The 18,992-nt window shown below is 42.3% G+C and overlaps 1 protein-coding gene across 2 annotated transcripts in view; it reads right to left on the bottom strand.

The window, feature by feature from the left end:
* Positions 1 to 12,826: 12,826 nt before the first annotated feature.
* Positions 12,827 to 18,992, bottom strand: part of WWTR1 (WW domain containing transcription regulator 1) — a 124,397-nt gene continuing 118,231 nt past the window's right edge. For both annotated transcript variants that reach the window (XM_004419260.3, XM_087430405.1), the window contains exon 7: positions 12,827 to 16,270. In XM_004419260.3, coding sequence (XP_004419317.1) covers positions 16,086 to 16,270 — 185 coding nt within the window. In that variant the 3' untranslated portion in view covers positions 12,827 to 16,085. The remainder of the gene's footprint in view (positions 16,271 to 18,992) is intronic.

Here is an 18,992-nt window from a genome sequence, read left to right as displayed (position 1 = left end):
TTGTCCTGTGTTAGAAACACTAATAGGCTGACCTTGACCTTAACCCAACATATCAGTCAGAGTTTAATCGGTGATCGAATATCTGCGTGTGTATATATTTCAAGGATTTGCCCTTAGTAACTGTGGCAAGCAGTTAAGCAGTCTCTGAAAGACTGTTGTCTTCATGTCTGATGCTGGAGCCTGAGGTCCACAGGGTCGGCAGGCAGCAAGGGAAAATGGATGTAAAGTGTGAGAGAGCAGGAACACACTGGAACCCACAAGCACGAGCTGAAGCCCACGAGGATGGACTGAAACCCATGTCAGTTCTTGTTGCCTCTGGCTTCGATGGTCTGGGTGTCCTGCGGAAGCTGGAACCCTTTCCCATAGGGCTAAATGCACACTCCCTGGCCCAGGGGTGGGAGAAGCTGAAGGAGATCCTGGGAAGGTGAGCAGCTGTGGGCCTAGCTGCTGCCTGTGTCCATGAGGTGAGGCAGCAGATCAGAGCAGTGTGCATAAGCTACAAAGCACCACTGCTCCCCACCTGCCCTCCAAAGCTCACAGGACTCTCTCTGTGGTGCACCCTAACAGGAAACACACAGGAAAGGGGACTTTGGAAAATGTAGTTCAGCCTAGCCAAGTTGACACATTACAAAGCCACCATACTCGACTTGGAAAAGAGAATGTTCTTTTTAGTTTTCTTGTGTGTGTACATGTATTATTTCTTAGTGTAGACCAGAGTTTCCCAACCTCTACACCACTGACATTTGGGACCAGATGATTCTCTGTTGAGGGTGGGGAGAGCTGTCCTGTGCACTGAAGGAAGTTTAGCAGCATCCTTGGCCTCTACCTACTAGATGCTAATAGCAACCTCTCCTCTTCAGTTGTGATGACCAAAAATGTTGCCAAATATGGCCAAATGTCCCCTGTGGGGAAAACTCAGCTGTGGTTGAGAGTCGCTGGTCTAGATCGTGTGCTGCTTGAGGAGAAGGACCATTAGTTCTTTACCCTGGAAACCAACACAGTGTTTTGCACGTAGAAAGTGCTCAGTAATTATTGGTTGAATGCACACGTATGTGCATAAACAAATGTTTACCTATTACCAAAGTGACATGCGTGCCTTTAAAGAAGGCACTCTGCCCCTTAAATGTTCGTGCTGTGACTGCAGAGCGCTGCTTTTCTTGGTCTAAGTACTCTCCCAGATGATCTTCACTGCTGTGGTTTAAAGACCATGTTCACAGCTCCCATATCTTTGTCTCCAGCCCAGACCACTGCCCTGCCTGCTAACTCTCTGTTTGTGAATTTCTCATTGGCACCTCAAAGCAGCACTTCTCAGCTGAACTCTCCCAGTGCCTCCGTGCCTGCTTCTCTTGAAATCCTTGTCTCAGGGCATGTCCTATCTGCATTAAGTAGACACAGAACCACAGGCGTGATCCTAGATGACTGTCCTAAACACAAAACTTACCATGGTCCTGCCCTTCGGTGGCTTCCATCGCCCAGCCCCTCCTGGCTTCTGCAGATCCAGCGTCGCCCTGCCCAGAACTCGGGCATCCAGTAACTGCCTGTCGTCCTTGACGCCCCATACGCTCCTTCCAACCCTGCTTCTCCTCCTTCAAGACTCGGGGCAGGGCTCACCTTGCCCAGCTTCTTCCTTCACCGTAGTTCCCCCAGCTAACTGACAACCCCATCACGTCCTCCCACGACATCCTGTGCATGTCAGACTGCTGGCCCTCTTCACGTTGTATCACATGACACTTCCCTCTTTCCCTCCGGACTGAGAACTCCTCGAGCTCAGAAATTCTCTCACCAGTGTCTGTACCTCTTCCCAGCACTGGCCTGGACCACAGTAAATGCTCACTGAATGGAAGGTTATCATTGTGGTGGTGGTGTGACTGAATTATTCCCCTCGAGAGAAAGAAAAAGCTACTCTTGAGCACTTTAGAATCAAGCACTTGTAATAAAAAATAACCCCAGCATTTATTGTTAATACCCAGAAACGTTGATGAGTGATACACACGGGTAATTTCACTTAATCCTCAAAACAACTGACCAAGTGTTCACAATTGCCTGTGTCTTACCTGCTGCTTTGTCTTGACCAGAGTTCAGTGGGGCCTCTCTCGCCCCACGGGCCCCTGACCTCTGCTCACCCCAGGCCTGAGCAGGCTCTAACACGTCCCTGTATCAGCCTACCCGGGGCAGAGGCTGGCCACAGCAAGACACGTCTGTCAGATCCCGGCGACCATGCCCCCTTGCTTGCCCGACTTCCCATTGCTGCTAAGGTTTGCTTACCCCTCCCCATAAAAGAAAAGCCTTTTCCATTTGCTTTTGAGCTACCTGCAGATTCCTGAGATTGGAGACTCTCCTGTTTGCAACCATCTTTTTGAATAAATTTTCTCCTTATCGAAGTCCGGGTTTGTTTTCATTCGACACAACCCTATGATTTAGAAACTATGATCAGCACATTTCATGTAAGAGTAAAGTGAGGCTTAGAAAAAATAAATAACTTTCCCAGGGCCCCATAAAGGGGCCCATAAACAGCAAATGGGAAATCCAGGATCCAAACCCAGATAGTGTGACTGCTTGAGGGTGAGTCCACACTCAGCTACTGTGCTATACATACCTCACGAATTCTTCTAAAAGCACATAGGAAGGGATACGTCGTTATGCTCATTTAAAGTTCATATATAAAACTGAAAATACTAAAATTTTGTTATTTGTTTTAATGTCATAATTTATACTGTTCATTAATGCATGCTAACCTGAAAATTATCAATTAAAATATTATAATAAAATCAGTATTTTTATATCATCTTTCAACATGATACATAAAGACAACCACGTACAGTCTCCCTGGTTGCTCACGCCTATATGCTTATTATTTCTACCTAATGGTTTTATCCGCTCTGCGTGGAGGAAGCCAGAATGCAGAGGCCGATTTCGATATTCCTCAAGGTTAAAAAAGAAGACAGAAAAGATTGCTAAGCTCTCTGCGCCTCCCGCAGCAGCAAGGAGGCCTCCCCGTCGCTTGTGCCTGCCCCCACTGAGAGCTGACACCTGCAGAGCACACACTCTGGTGGCCATCAGGCTCCACGTGCTTCCAACTCCTGCAACGGTCCCAACCCTCAGGGTGGTTGCGCTGTTACTGTCACCCTTACATGAAAGGTGAAGAGACTGAGGCACTAAGAGATTGAGCATGACGCCCAAGGTCACAGAAGGAGCTGGTGGCAGAGCTGGCATTAAACCCAGGACACCTGGCCCCAGAGCCTGAGCTTCCTCCACCCCCACCAGACTCTCCTGCCCTGTCCCCCCACGTGACAACACGAGACGGTCCCACTGCAGCTCTGCTCCTTTCCAGGCAAAGGTTACGCTCATTCTCAAGAAAGCTCCAGGAACCAAGTTCAGTGAAAATGAGCAGCAGGCGCTGCAGACATTGGGCCAAAGAGGAAAAACCACTGGGAGCTGATGGCGAAGACCCGCAGCTAGGCATGCCGGGATCTAAGCTACTTTTAAACGCGCGCGTCTTCGCTTTCCAGGCTTCTTCAGGAATGCTTCAGGTTCACTATTTCAGTGTGCAGTGCTTCCTGGAACAGAAAGCAGGAGAACTGGGGCCGGCCCAGCGGCATAGCCATGAGGTGCGCGCGCTCCGCTGCCGCGGCCCGGGTTCGCAGGTTCGGATCCCTGGCACGCACCGACTCACTGCTTGTCAGGCCACGCTGTGGCGGCGTCCCATATAAAGTAGAGGAAGATGAGCACAGATGTTAGCCAGGGCCAGTCTTCCTCGGCAAAAAAAGGAGGATTGGCAACGGATGTTAGCTCAGGGCTGATCTTCCTCACACACACACACACACACACACACACACACAAAAGCAGGAGAACTGAAGGCTGCCTTAGACAGTCAGTAACTGTCTGGCCTTGGAAAACTTCTCAGTCTCCAGGCCTCAGTTTTCTCCCCTATAAATGAAAGTGATGAGTCAGGCTGGTGCTAAGTTCCTCCCTAGTGCTATCATGCCCTAGTTTGGGACCGTCAGAGGTAGCCTGGGTTATTAAAATCTGGGTCCAGAGTTTCGCTCCTTTGGAGAGCTTTTAAAAATCCCAGTGTGCAGGCCCCACCTCCAGATACCGATTTAATTGAAGGAGCCTGGAGCTCAGACATCAGTGCTTTTTGTTTTTAACTCGCAGGGTGATTCTACCAAGGAGGCAGGTCTGAGAACCACTGCTCTGGAGTGTTCTCAAAGTTGAGTATTCATCAAAAATACCTGGCGGGCTTATTCCCACCCCAAAGTTTCTGATTCAGTAGCTTGGGGGTGGGGCATTTCTGGTAAGTTCCCAGGAAATGCTGATGCTGTTGGCTCAGAGTCCACACTTGGAGAACGTCACAGGTTTTCACCCCCTCTGCAATGGTGTATACGGTCAGATGAGTATTTTTTCCTGCTCTGGAGAGAAAGTTCATAGATTTCATTAGATTCTCAGAGACCCATGACCCCAGAAAGGTTAAGAGCCAGATTGAGAGTCTAAATGAATTTAAAGCTTTTTGTAGGCAGGGTTCCATAGCAGAAGATTGTGCAACTTGTTCAGTCTTGAAGTAGTTCCAGAGTGTATGTGCTCGCGTGTGTGTGTGTTCACGCACGTGCGCATGTGTGTAAGTCCCTGGGCATTGCCAGGCTCTACGATGCCAACACACTGGCCAGTCCACACTCTGTTTCCTCCCTAGAAAGTGCACCTGGGGCATCAGGCTGGGGAAGAGGTTAAACACAACAACTTTTTTGAACACATCAAATGGGGATTTTGTGGGGAGGTGGAGACAGAGAGAGAGAGAATTCCAGGGACACTATTGAAGCAGAAAGAAAACCTCTACAAATAGTCAAGCTGCCTCACGCCCATTGGTGTTGGGCCATCAACTTGAGAAAATGGATGTGGTGCATCACAGTCGCCCCGAGGATCAGTCAAATAACATTTCATCCACATGAATTAGCCTCAGCCTCTCCTCCAGAATGTGGCATGGGAAGTTCATATATAAACTTTCACATACATGTTTTTTTATTCTTTTAAAATTTCTATCTTTGTGAATGTTTTATAATGTACACTATACATTAGACCAGTCACCTATGTATATAATTTATAAATAAAGAAGTAAATAAGCAAACATACATGCACTGGGGCTCCATGATAAAAAAGTTGGGAGACTACTCATCAGGTGAGGTGGTCCTCAAACCTAAAAGTGCACCAGAATCACCCGGAAGCTTGCTAAATAATGCAGATTCCCAGCCTTCAGCCTCGTTCAGATTCAGGAAGTCAGAGAAATTCACATTTTGCACTAACATCTTAGGATGTTCTGAGGCAGGTAACCCACTGACTCTGCTATGAACCTTGCTCTGAGAATGTCTTTTTCCTTTTTTTCTCTGTACTTAAAAATAACTTTATTCTCACTCAAAAGCGGCAGATCTCCCTGGCAAAGGATATACAGGTGAGTGCAAAGAAGGACACAAAAATATCAGTATTCTGCACATCTGTTTCCCCACCCCAATGCCCCAGCCCTTCCCTGGCCTGGCCTGCTTGTCACTGCATGGGGGCAAAGCCGTCCACTAATGGCGGCTCGGCCCAGCCCGTCACTCAGCAGGTAATTCCTCTAGGTTTGAACATCTTTCTAAAGGAACCAATTTTTCTCTAATATCTCCCCATCAAGGAACATTTTCCAAAAGCCTCGTTAATTCAAGACATGAAAGTGTGAGAAAAGTCAACCCAAGTCGGCGCCACCCAAAGGAAGGTCCCAGCGTGAAAGATGACATTCTCACAAACATATTCGTTCATCGAACAGACGTTTTGAAACTATTTTTGAACAGTGTACCAGGCATTGTTCAAGGTGCTAGATACAGAACAAGCAGAAGTCCAGCGCGCACAGCGCTGCAGGCTGGTAAGAAGGAGTTCTCTCACTGTTAGATGGTGGTACCTGCCGTGGAGAAAAACATGCCCGGGAAGAAGAGAGGGGACGGCTCACCAAAAAGGAGGAAGGGACATTCATCGACCAACTGTGAAAAACTGGGTCTTCTACGTGAGTCACTTCTCTGAATCCTCACCACCCTTTCCTTGAACCCCCTTTCTTATTATAATGGCCGATTTTACATGTAAGGAAACTGAAGTTCCCAAATTTGAAGAGACTTGGCTAGGGCCATGGTGTTAATTAATAGCTGCACTGAGCTGGACTTCTTGACTAGCTGTAGGAACGAAGCCCGGGGCAGATTTGTAAAGGAGACTGCCCACACATGCCCTTTCTAAAGCTGACACACCCTCCTTCTGCAGGACTTGCCATGCTGCGTGGAATGTTCCGGGCCTCACCTTTCCCCATTAATGTTGCCCCTTTTTCTCATTCTCTAAAACACTCCTTTTACTCTATGCCAATTCCGTACATGGATTCTCTCTCTAGAGTGCAAGGGGTTTGTGACTGTGAATCTCTGCTAATCCCATAAACTAATTTTCTCCATTTATAGCCCAATTAGTCACATCATCATTACCCAGGTAAGATGTTTGAGTGGGGCCTTTTTCTGGAAACAGTCCTTAATCCTAATGGTGGAAATGTCAGGCCCTGTGGTTGGGCAGCATGAACATGCCTGCCGAAATTATGTCATTTAGGGATTAGAGCCATAGTTAAAATACCAGGTTCTCACCCTCCAGTCTGTTATAACTATCGGACTCTCAAAAATGCTGGAAGAAAAAGAGAGTTTGTTTGTGTCCATGACACAAATCCATCTATCTGAACGTAGAAAATCTGTTCAAACACTAAGGAAGATTATAGAATAGGAGAATTTTAGTGCCACGAGAAAGTGAGCATTTTATAGACAAGGAGAGTAAGAAATGAGACCCAGAAAGGTAAGTGGATTTCCAGAGACTACAGTTACCTCTGTCATTTGCTTTTGTTTGTTTTTTGTCTCCCCATCTTCAACTCTCCTTCTTTGAGGATGTTAAGAAAACAGAATGAAAAAAGACTCAATATTATAAAGATGTTAATTCTGCCTAAATGACTAAAAGTGTAATGCTGTTCCAATAAACACACACACACCAAGGAACTAACAATGCCTCACTCCTGGAACACGCAGGTTTTCAGTATATACTGTTTTCTTTCTGTTTCTGCTTCCGGGCTTCTGTTTACCAGTTCCATGGCCCCAGAATGCTCTGCCTGTCCCTCTCATCTTACCTTACCACCAGGCCCCAAATGACCTCTCTCTCCTGAACTATGTCAGCATCCATTTGGTGCTAAACACATAACAGTGTATTATCTTCTTGAAGGTAGAGACCATGATTTCAATTTCATCCTGTCCTCACGGCACAAAATAGGCCCTTGTACTCGGAGAGAGCCACCCACTTCTCTCCATTTTGGTTTGTCTGCGCTCTTCTGCCTGTTTTCCTTAAGTCACTCTATGGCTGGAAGTCTTCCTGTGGTTTCAGTTGTGTAGGAAAAACTCCAACTCTAGAACAAAGCATGTGAGCCTCTTCAAGGATTATTCTCCATCTATTTTATTTGGCCTCACCTTATTTCTGCCTCATTGCCCCCCCACACTCTCCCTCCAGGGCCGTGGACCTTCTCACCACTCCTCTCAAAATTCTGTGCTTTCGTGTATGCTGTTTCCTTTACCTGAAATGCCTGGGAAATTCCTTGAATTGAGGGCCCAGACACCATGGCCTATTTGAGGCTGTTCACTCCTCTTCTTCCTTCCCTTCTTGCAGCTCCCAATACTCTTTGCCCATAATCTATGGCCCCAATTAAACTGTAAGCTCCTCTAGAGAGAGGATGGAGTTTTCTTCATCCTTGCACTTCAATGCCTATTCAGTGCCTTCAACATGGCAAGGGCTCAGCGAGTACAGAGTGATGAGTAAATGAATGAATAGGCTCAATATATGTTTGCAGGCTGTTTGATATTAGTGAGCCTGGGAATGTTGGGAGATATTAAAGAATATCCTAAGAGTCTTACATTCTTTGTCTTAGGACCAGGGGCCTCAAATTCACCTAACTCTCTCCTACTACTGGAAATAGCCGGACATTGGGAAGATTTGCTGAGAGGTTATTTCAGAAGAAAATGTTAGTAATTCAGGGCTTGCTTCTTGTAATTATTTCTTTTTTCTAATGAATTTCTTTATGTCAGCCTCTTCTTTCTTACTCTTACACAAAGATACACTAGCACACAAAATCCTTTGATTTGTGGGATTGCAATGAGCAGGGCTGGCTTCATGGACATGTTTCCCTTGCAGCTGCACAGGGCCCTATGCTCACAAGAGCCCCACATTTGGTTTAATGCTCTAATGCCATCATCTTGAAATTCTTAATAAATTTCATTTTGCACTGGGTCCCACAAATTATGTATACATGAGTACATCATGCACACGTCCCATCTTTTCCCAGTTTGCTGGGACTTTCTCAGTTTTAATACCAAAAGTTCTGAGTTTTGGGAAACCCTTCTGTCCCAGGCAAACCAGGACAATTGGTCACCCTACTTCTGGTCCTCAAACTGCAAACATAAGAGGCATGCGTCACTTTCTTCAATTAATAATATGACCTAATGACTTACAAGCAGAGGAGTCCATTTAGGGTGTATAAAACTCTATGGTAAACTCTATCTGTGACCCCTACAAATTAATATTTCTAAACACAACTCATAGATCTCTCTTAACCACAGTTCAAGGCTTTATCAACTCACGCTTTTAAGTTACAAGGGACCTATTTCAAAGGACAGCCGATAGGAAAAAGCTGCAGAGTCTAAGCTCAATGCAAGGGCCTCAGTGAGTCTGTGCACCATCTGGAATTAGGTGTACAACGTGTGTGTGCGCATCTTTCTGTGAACAACATCTAAAGCTTTGGTCAGTTTCCCAAAGTCTAGTGACCATGAAAAAGTACAATGCATTGGTTAATAGTTTTGAACCTTGAAATTTGGGGACATTCCAGAGAAAGTTCTAAGAAGTTCTGCTTTGAGGACCTGAATGTACCAGACCTTGAGGCATCCCTGGAATAAATCCATTTTGTTTTAGGGCCAGAATTCATAGACTCTTCTCACTCCAGTGACCAGAAACTCATCCAAAAAGTCTTCCTAACATGACATCATGGGTCTGATCTTGATTCTGTATTCACTTTAATACACTACATATGTTTAATTACTCTGGGCAGCAAGGCAGATGTCATAGCTTCTCCAGATTTTAACCTAACACCTACGATACCTTCATATGACTCTCAATGGAAGTCAAGTAAATCATATATCCAGGAGCTTTGATGTCCACACAATATTTAATCATAATTTTAAAACACCCGTGCCCCAGGGAAAAATCTAAACTACAGTGCTTGCAATTTTTTAATGGGAAATACCAACATATGAATTTTCAATAGATTACAATCCTAAAAAAAAAAGAAAGAAAGAAATTGAATACACTATAAATGTACAGGTCCCAGCTCGGAACTGGTTTGGCTGTACTGCCTGTCACAGATTGACTTATCAACTAGATTGATCAACTACATGAACATGCTTGGCTGCAATACCTGTCACCCATCGACTGGTGACAGATTTGTTTAATCAACTAAATTGTCTGGGAAGTTCCTTCTCCCCTGTTTGGCAAACACTCTTCTCGGTGAGTCCTCTCCGAGACTACTCACTTCTGTGGGGAATCCAGTGTGCCAAAACATTAATTCACTCAACAAACATTTACTGGGTATCTACTACGCTCTTTTCTGGGCTAGGGGACTGGAACATAATGGTCAAAAACAGACCAAGTTGCCAGGTCAATGGAGGTTACAAAGCACCTGTCTCAGTTTACACTGCCACCACCAGCACATTAAATGTTCCCACTTCCCCACGTCTTAGCCAACACTTGGTGTTATCAGTCTTCTTAATTTTGCAGTTTGATAGAAGTGAAATAAATGGTATGTCATTACTATCTAATTTCCATTTTTCTGATTAGCAATGAAGTTGGCAAATTATTTGGCACCCAGTTTTGAAACAGCACATAAAAGATTGATCAGCTTAAACTAGTTTTGCTTCCTTAAAAAGGGTCGTTGATTAATCAAACCTTGCTCAATAACAGCACTGAGCATGTGCCAGGCGGGAACCCATAGCCCCAGGATGACCCTGGAACCAAGAATCTTCCTTCAATAAGGAAAATCTAGCTTCCAGCAGCCTAAGTAGCTTGATTACCATATATGGACTGATTTGGACTAGCCAATCAGCTTACATGGGCCCAGCTGTAGCTTAGTAGCCCCTAACTCCTTAAATTTTGTCCTGAACCTTGGACTGGGGAGACAGATTTGAGAGCCTTGCCTCCCATCTCATTGCCTGTCAACCTCACAATAAAGCTTCTTCTTTTCCGAAAAGCCTGTGCGTAGTATTGTCTTCTACACTCATCAGGCAGTGAGCCCTTTTACTGGGTAACAGTTTCCTCTCATATATTTTCAGTTCATATCCTTGGCCCATATTTCTATTAGACTGTTTGTTTTTCTTATTGATTTGCCGGAGTTTGTCACATATTCTGTATACTATCTTAGGTCTAGTTCCCAGAAGCAGATCCTGCTACAAGGACTCGTGTACAAGTGATTCACTGAAGAAGCATTAATTTAAGAAAGGATTTATCAAGAAAGTAGATATTTATAGGGGAAACTGGTAAGAGAGTGGGGGAAGCAGGACGGGAAATGGGAGGAAACAAAGCAAGAGTGTGCTCTCAGGCAAAGTCCTGCAGAAGGTCGTATCTGCCTAATCCCAGGGGACGCTGGACCCACCTGTCATTGGCTAAAGGTCACGTTGTAGGATGTGAATTCCGACGCATTTCTAGCTCTCTGTGTGCGTGGGCACAAAGTGACTCCAGCAATCTTTTTAAACAGAGCCACAGATGTTAGCTGTTGGAACCAAAGAGACACCAGGAGGGAAGTGGATGCACAAAAAACGGTCAAAAGGAATCTAAGGTGATCTGGGTGGAGAACTGATACCACCCACCATAGACAATAGTATTGTGGAAAGATCACTCAATTTCACTATTAATTCAAGAAATACAGACTATGACAGTAAGATATTTTCTACCTATCACATTTACAAAGATTTAAGAGTTAGTCAAAAGTTCTCACCACAGAAAAACATTTTTTTGGTACTATGTGAGGTGATGTGTGTATCAACTAACCTTATTGTGTAATGAGGTTGCAATACCTACAGATACAAAATCACTACACTGTACACCTTAAACTTACACAGTATATCAATTATATCTCAATAAAGCTGGGGAAAAAACCAAAACAGAAAAAAGAAACTAATTTGTATTGTATATTATTAATAGAAATAGAAAATATATTTTTCATTCCACTTCTGAACTTTATTTATATATTCCACATATCTTCCTGGATATTTTGTGGAATGTATAAGAAGGAAAAAAGCAAAAGATGTTAATGTTCACACAACCCAAATTTGACTATTTCTTTTGAAACTGCATGTCTGTAGTAAAATTTCTCAATCTTCAAAAACAAGAGGTAGGCACTGTCCAGCTCTAGGTTGGCAAAAGCGAAACAGCACTTTGCGTACGTTGTTGCTGGAAGTATAAATTGGTATGGCCCTTTTTTCTCAAAAATATTTGACAGAATCTATCAAAATTTAAGATCACCTACCTTTTGATGCAGCAATTTCTTTCCCAAGAATTTATCCTCCAGCCATATTCATGCAGGAGCAGGCTGTGTCTGCAGCACTATTTGTAAAGGCAAAAACTGAAAATAACCAACTGGCTACCAACAGGGGACGTCCACACAAGAGAATACTCTTTGTCGTTAAAAATAATGAAGTATTCAACTCAGCGGGATAGGAAGATGACTATGAGATACTGGAGAGATTTGCTGCTTGCTGTGTGACCTCATGCAAGTTGCTTACCCTCTCTCAACCTCAATTTCTTCATCTGTAAAGCGAGGATAATATTACTGAAGTAATAGGGTCTCCATGCAGATTAAATGAGATAATACATATCAAGTTTTTTACATAGGGCCTGGCACACAATAAATGCTCTATAAGTATTAGTAATATCATTGTTATTGTTAGAGGGAAAAAATGAAAGCTTCAAAACAGCATGAATAACTGCTTTTGTTAAAAAAATCCAACCTATACCATAGGAAAAAAAATCTAACATACATATTTTTTAAAAGTCTGAGATTTGGGGGATAGAGAACTTTCCCTTTTTACTTAATACATGCTGGTATTTATAACAGTTTCAACATTGAGCATGTTACCTTAAAAGTGATGATGAAACGTGGTTTTTAAAAAGATGTGCGTGACTTGGACTCTGGAGTGTAAGTTGTTTCCACCAGCATCTCCTCTTTCTGCCGTTTAGCTGAAAGCATCTGTTTAAAAACACGCTTTTGCTTAGAGTGCTGTCACCTAGGGTCTCTGTGGAATGGACAGAGGTATTGTGACAGTGAGGATCGAGCGACTCAGACAGAGAAGATATTCTGTCACCAGCCCACACTCAGAAAGAATGATGAGCTGTTTTCAGTTTTGACAACAAGAAGCTGTGCCATACTGTTAATCACAGAAGAAAGACTGAACCTTATAGCTCTGATGATGTCTCAGTCAAATCGGTGAGGGTGTTGGAAGGACAGTGTGATTTTTTAAATGTACATATATATATATACTTAAAAAAAAAAACTCAGTGGGTTACTTCAACTGAAGTGGAAACCAGAACACTGTGGATATCTAGAATATTGAAGACCAGGCATTTGAGCCAAAAAAATGTTTGCCTACACAATTTTCTTCCTTTCATTGTCTGCCAGGAGGGTTACATAAGCCTCTCCTCGGTCCCACCCAGAGCCCTCGGCAGAAGGAACACACACAAATCATGAAAAGACAAAGGCTCCGAGTGGAAATTCAGTTGTATTTATTTTTCTTATACAGAATCAGAGAAGTAAAACCAGTACCAAACTCCAGGCAAAATGGTTTGATCTGATCGACTTGGCTGCCTATTTTCCATACAAACAGCATTCTAAGTTAAAAATAAACACACACGTAGGTCATATTACAAAATGTAGAAGGAAGTTTTTTACAAGTTAAAAGTCCTAGCACATAAACGATGTAGTGTGTTAGGGAAACGGTCTCTGTCAATCGCCCATTTTCCCAATAAAATTAATCTACAATTTTCTTTTTAACAGCTTATTTTTTTCATAAAAGTAGTACTTGCTGAAGTTACTTTCTAATTACATCATGAGAACACAATTTGTAATTAGCAACTTCTCTCACTCCAGCTCACCACCTTCTACAGAGAGCTTTTCCACCATGCAAGGGTCACCAGCACACTAAATTTTTCACTCTGTTTTACGTGCTTCTCGTATAGGGTATAATCAGTGAAAGAAATGGCATTTCACATCCTAAATATTATGGTGAAACACTAACAATTACTTAGACTTATAGAGCTGCAAATAGGTTTTGACAATGTATTTACTTGAAGAAAATGTGTTTTATGAGGAAAAAGATACCTTGAAAGAAAGATCTCTGAAATTATTTTTCAATTTCAATTTTTCATATGCCTTTTCTATGGCAAAATTATTGGATGAAATGTTGAAATTGATTGATTCATTTAGGACTAAAAAGACAAGATATCCTGGCAGTTGTTTCATAATAAGAAATATAGTATAAATAGCACCTTATCATGAATTCTGCAGGGGTTTTAACATCTACAATCATAGGAAATATCTTCTAAAAAGTTGTTTTTACTTTAAATTTCTACCTTTAGTGTTCTTTAACAAAGGCCATATTTTATGGCCTTAAAAACAAACAAAAAAAGTATATCTGGCTTTATCTATTAGTAAACATGTAGTCAGGGTCCGTATTTAATTCTCGAAAAATATTTGTTATGTTCATTAATAAATGTTCCAGCTAATTTCACTAAAAAAAATCATCTAGTGTTTTCTAATACCACAAGCTTACTAGGAAATTACTTCTAAAAATCGATAATACAAATCATCGATGCTTTAACTACTTAAAAAAAAAGAGGGGTATCTGTTTCTTTTATGTTTAATAACCTGCAAATGAGTCTATAAAAATATTATTTAAAAAATACAGTAACACTGCTCAGTTTTGTTAGGTCCCTTGTTTTTTTTTTTTTTTTTTTCCTTAGAAAGAATGTACAACTCTTTTTGCAATTATTGCTAACAAAAGAGAAAAAGAAATAGTGCTCCCTTCAATTTAGTAGCAACATAAACATCTACCCCCATCTCTCTCAGAGCGCCTAGAGAGAGAAGGAATCAGAGGAACATAAACTGTGGGTCCTTCAGGAAAAAGAAATCACTTCATTGTGTTGGAAGCAAAAGCAGGTTTCAGCTCCTGCCTGCCTACCTGCTCAGCATCAGCGTGGATAGGGCAGCACAGGCCCTGCCCCGCCCCCACAACCCCACATAAAGTGCACCGAAGCCTCTTTTCTTCTACAACAGGCTTTTGGTGTAAAGGTTGTAGGAGAAAATTGTTGCTTTGTTCTTTTGGGGCACCTCTCATCCTCCTGCTTGTCTTGCTTTCGGCGTTCTCTAACTTGTCTATTTCCATTTCACAACTAGTATCCTTTCCACTAGATTCCATAACTTCACTACTTCACCTCTGACCTTTTCACTTGCCTCCTTTCCAACAAGATAAAATGTATTCTGCCTGTCTATATTCTGGTAGATCGAAAAGGATCTTATTTAAGATCCCCCCCCAAAATGAGCCCCCGTGGGAATGAAAGGTTCCTCTCAGCGACCTGAATTATTAGTGTCTTTCAAAAAAGATATTAAATTCATAGATTATAAATAATGTCAGTTCAAAATATTAAACAGTTGAGGACTTCATTGGCAATGCAGGCAGAGTGTGTGCCAGGGGACCCTGACCTCTCTCTCAGTCCTTAAAAGCTAAGAAAAAACGTTTTTGGTTACATAAGAGGTATCGAGTACATATTTCATACCTTTTTATACCAACTGTAGCAAAGAGGGTTAGGATAATATATTTAGGAATCAATTTTACTGAATTCAGAAACATGTCTCCACCATACACCCTCAGAGGGTATTTTTTACGTCAGTCAGAGATCTGCTTCATCCTTCAAACAGTTTCATAGATAAGATTATTTTAAACACTTAAAATCTTGAAAGCAAAGCTGACAAGGCTTCAGAATTTATAAAGCTCACTGTGTATGCCATCAGGCTGAAGCTATGTTGTCCTGATGTGTTCAGAACAGGTTCAAAAGACAAACATAGTTGCCACAGATTTATCAAAAACATTTGGCCGCCCTTTGTCATCAGCTACAAAATTACAGTGCTTTATAAAAGAAACATCAAATTCTAAGCTGCAATTTTTAAAAAATTCAACTTGCAATTTTAAAAAGATTTGTTTAATAAATGCTCATGATTAATACCAAACTGGTCTCTTTCATAAGATCTGTAGTGTAGGAACTGTCTCTAAGGCTGCTGCTCCTCCGCTGCTGGAAGGACTAGTTGTCTAGATGCTATGCAGTAAAATGATGCAGGGTAAACTACAATAGGACTGTGTGTGCCTTTGGAAATACAGAGTAACAAGAACCATCAGAACCAGCATGGATTCAAAACTACATTGTATTCCATACAGCAGAATGTTACTATCCATACAATGATTTTTAAAGCTCAAGTTAAATATTTTTTAAAGCATTTGGTACTACTGTCATCAATACAGTTTTTGAAACTGTAAATCAGATCTAATTTTGTGTACGTTTCCGGGACCGAGCCACCTGTCAGAAGTCACTGCCTGTGGTCAGCTTTTTATGGTTTATAATCAACTGATGTAGAAATTTCAACTAGCATTCATAAAGCTTAGCCATGGGGCAGCAGAGAGAAAAATGGAGAAGCAATTCTGCATAATCAATTCTGCAGAAACAAATCTGCATAACCCATCACAGGCCTGCAGGCTTGCAGAAAATGAAAATAGAATATTCATTTATGTTTAACTTAAGTTACTGTCAATCAAATCCAGGCAATGATTCAACTGGCCGCATGGAAAGGAGGGAGCATGAGTTAGGGAGGCAGAAAGTGGTACACCTGCGACTCACTCTACTCCATGGCTTTTTCCAAGAGGCCCCGGGAACGCCAGGTCACAGCTGCACCCACGTTACAATGGTGCTGATTACAGCCAGGTTAGAAAGGGCTCGCTTTTGTTCAGAGCAGACTCGACATCATTGAAGAGGGGGATCAGATCTTCAGATTCCAAAGTTCCTAGGTCAACGTTTGTTCCCGGAAGGCAGTCAAGAAAATCAGGGAAGCGGGTCTGCTGAGGATTGATGTTCATGGGCGTCTGTCCTGCGTTTTCTCCTATAACAGAATGAAAGGAAACCATTTTATTTCCTCTTTTTTAAGCTCTTGAAAGAGAGACAGTTCAAGTGTTAACATAACTCTCATCCTCATTTCCACTTCGCCTGCATTTAAAAAAGATTATATTGCTGCAGGTCTAAAATATTTCATCTCTGTGCAAAATTTCAGCCACCACATGACTGAAACTGAGTTGGTGATGCTCACCCGTAAGGGATGCAGAGATGCTGGGTGAATCTTTAATTGTTCTGGGTAGATGTGGTCCAGAATGGACAGGTCCAGGGAGACAGGAAAGGAGCCTATGAAGGCACTGTGGATCTGACCTACAGTCTGTGCCTTCTTGTGACAGCCACATGAAGAGCTGTTTGGTGAAAGAGTAGAGACGCCCTGCCTGTAATAAACACCTTATCACAGAGCTATAATCTAAGGATTTAACTGTAAGCTTATATTTACCCATATCATCCCTCTTTATGTTCAAAGATAGTAGTGAGGAGTTTCTTTTAACCATGTTATTAAAAAGCTGTCTTCATTGATGGCTCTAGGGATCATTTTCAAAGTATTTTATAAAGTGGGCTCTGCAGATCGTCCCCCTCCCTTCACACACACATACACCCCACAACGATCTATCTTTCTCACAATGCCTGAGTCACAAGGCATGGGAGCACAGCAAGGTGCTGAGAAGTCTTGTAGTAAAGGAATCTGTTTTATTTTGTTTAAGTCATTATTACCTAAACTTATTTAATCATCTAATCCTGTTTTGGCAGAATTTATATCCTAACAGAACTAGAGTCTGAAGAACATAGCTGAGAAAAGGCTGTTTGAGAGGCAAGTTAAGTGGCTGGGATATGACGTGGAGGCTGCACGTCCTTGACGAGTAACAGTACAAGAGAACCTGTGCTGACCTTTGTGCCAGGAGACAGAGCTTTTTAGCTGTGTGACCTCTGACCTTCAGTTTACCCATCTGAAATTGGGATTATAGTACCTTCTTCACAAATTGGAGAATGGCACCATACAACGCCTGCCACACATCCACAGCTCCAGGCATCATTCATACATACAAACTCACACAAAGACAAAAATACAGTAGACGTTGGTTGATTGTGCCGAGAGAAAGAAAAGACTAGGACCTCAATCGCTGTGAATTACACAAGATCAGAACGGCCAGTTAATTCAAATGGCCCCATCAATTTTCTGAAGGGGTAAAATATCCCTCAAGACTGAGAAGCACTGCTAACTAAAGCCAGTTTCCACCACAGAATCATTTTTAAGAAACTTGTTAAACTAGCGTTTGTCTCTTACAAGTACAGTAGCCATCCTGAAAAGCATGCATAGAAATCTCACTATTCTGAGCAAAACCAGAGAAAACTCATTTTAACCACATGCATTTTCCAAGGAGATCGTAGGCATCTCTCCGAGTGATAGGAAAACATATCAAACTTGCATTTTGGTGACAGCAAAGCTTAGTGGCTTCTCTATAACTCAAAAGTATCAACGACTCTTGGCAATATTTTATAGAATTTTCATTGCAAAAGGCAGTAATTTGAAAAATTAAATCAAGTTCAACAACATGCCCTCAATAGAGTGTTATACTGATACTGAAAAACCAAAATAGAAGAGAAAATTCAAAATAACTTTTTCCTACACACTAGAGTATGACAGATGGACACGAGGCTTAAAAAAATTGTCTGCCTTGAAAAATTATCTGACCTAAAGGATGTCTTTTTTCTTCATCTCCAGTTAGAATCATTCATTTCTACTGATTTCCCATTTTAACTTTCTAACAACTCAAGATACATTTTTTAGCCAAACAAAATCTCTCTGTTTCAGAGAATTCCTCTTTTCCTTTCTCCTCAGACATCGAAAGTACGAGGAGACTAGTTGAGGTTCTTCCTTAAGGTTAATAACCTTAAAATATCTCTCTATGGAGCAACTCTGCAATCTCACAGTCATCTTTTTGGTATTTGCAGTTTTAGCCATTAAAACGTGGGAGAGACAACAACCAGGCAATTCTGTAGAGGGTGTGATTGTTGCAGAATATTATGGGAGGACGGCGACTTCCCAGCCTTTGCTCTTGCTGTTCCCTGGCTTCACCCTCGCACCACGTCCAGCCGTTGTCTCCATGTGTGTTTGGCAGAGGGAGTGCTCAGCTGGTTGTTCCCATTCAGCACGTGGTCAGTGGCTCTAAGAGGCCTTTCCTAGCCAGACGTTAGCTCTGCCCACTCCCAGCTTTTCCTCATCTTGTTGCTGAACAATTACATTTCCCCCCTTGAGAGGGTTTATGCCCACTTCCTACAAAGAGTTCACAGACGTGACCCCAAATTCAATGGGCTGACACTCATTTAACCAGGTTAACTTGGAACCCTAATATTTATCGAGTCCAATTTGTACATTCCTTCAGCCTTCTTAGGAGGAGGAGAAGAGAACTTGGTGCCAAGCTCTGTGATCTCGTAACTCCTCACAACTCTGTGAAGTGAGCACCTTAGCCCACCTTGCAGGTGAGAAGTCTGAGGCCCCGGAGGTACACCACTTTCCCAGAGTCACCACAAGGGAGTGGAGAAGCGAAGATTCAACGTAGCTGCCGGTCTGCAAGGACTATGTTCTTTTCAGGACACCACTTAATTCCACATTTTGGCTTCAAAACATTCTCTTTTGACCCACTCGAGGTCATTTTAAAAAGCCAAAGAACAGAATATACATATTTTTTAAATGTCAAGCTTAGATTTAG

The sequence above is a fragment of the Ceratotherium simum genome, chromosome 5 (genome assembly GCF_057802395.1).
Source record: "Ceratotherium simum simum isolate JZ-2026a chromosome 5, ASM5780239v1, whole genome shotgun sequence".
Lineage (NCBI taxonomy): Eukaryota > Metazoa > Chordata > Mammalia > Perissodactyla > Rhinocerotidae > Ceratotherium > Ceratotherium simum.
Note: the sequence above shows the minus strand (reverse complement) of the source record. Positions and strands in the feature narration are given on the sequence as shown.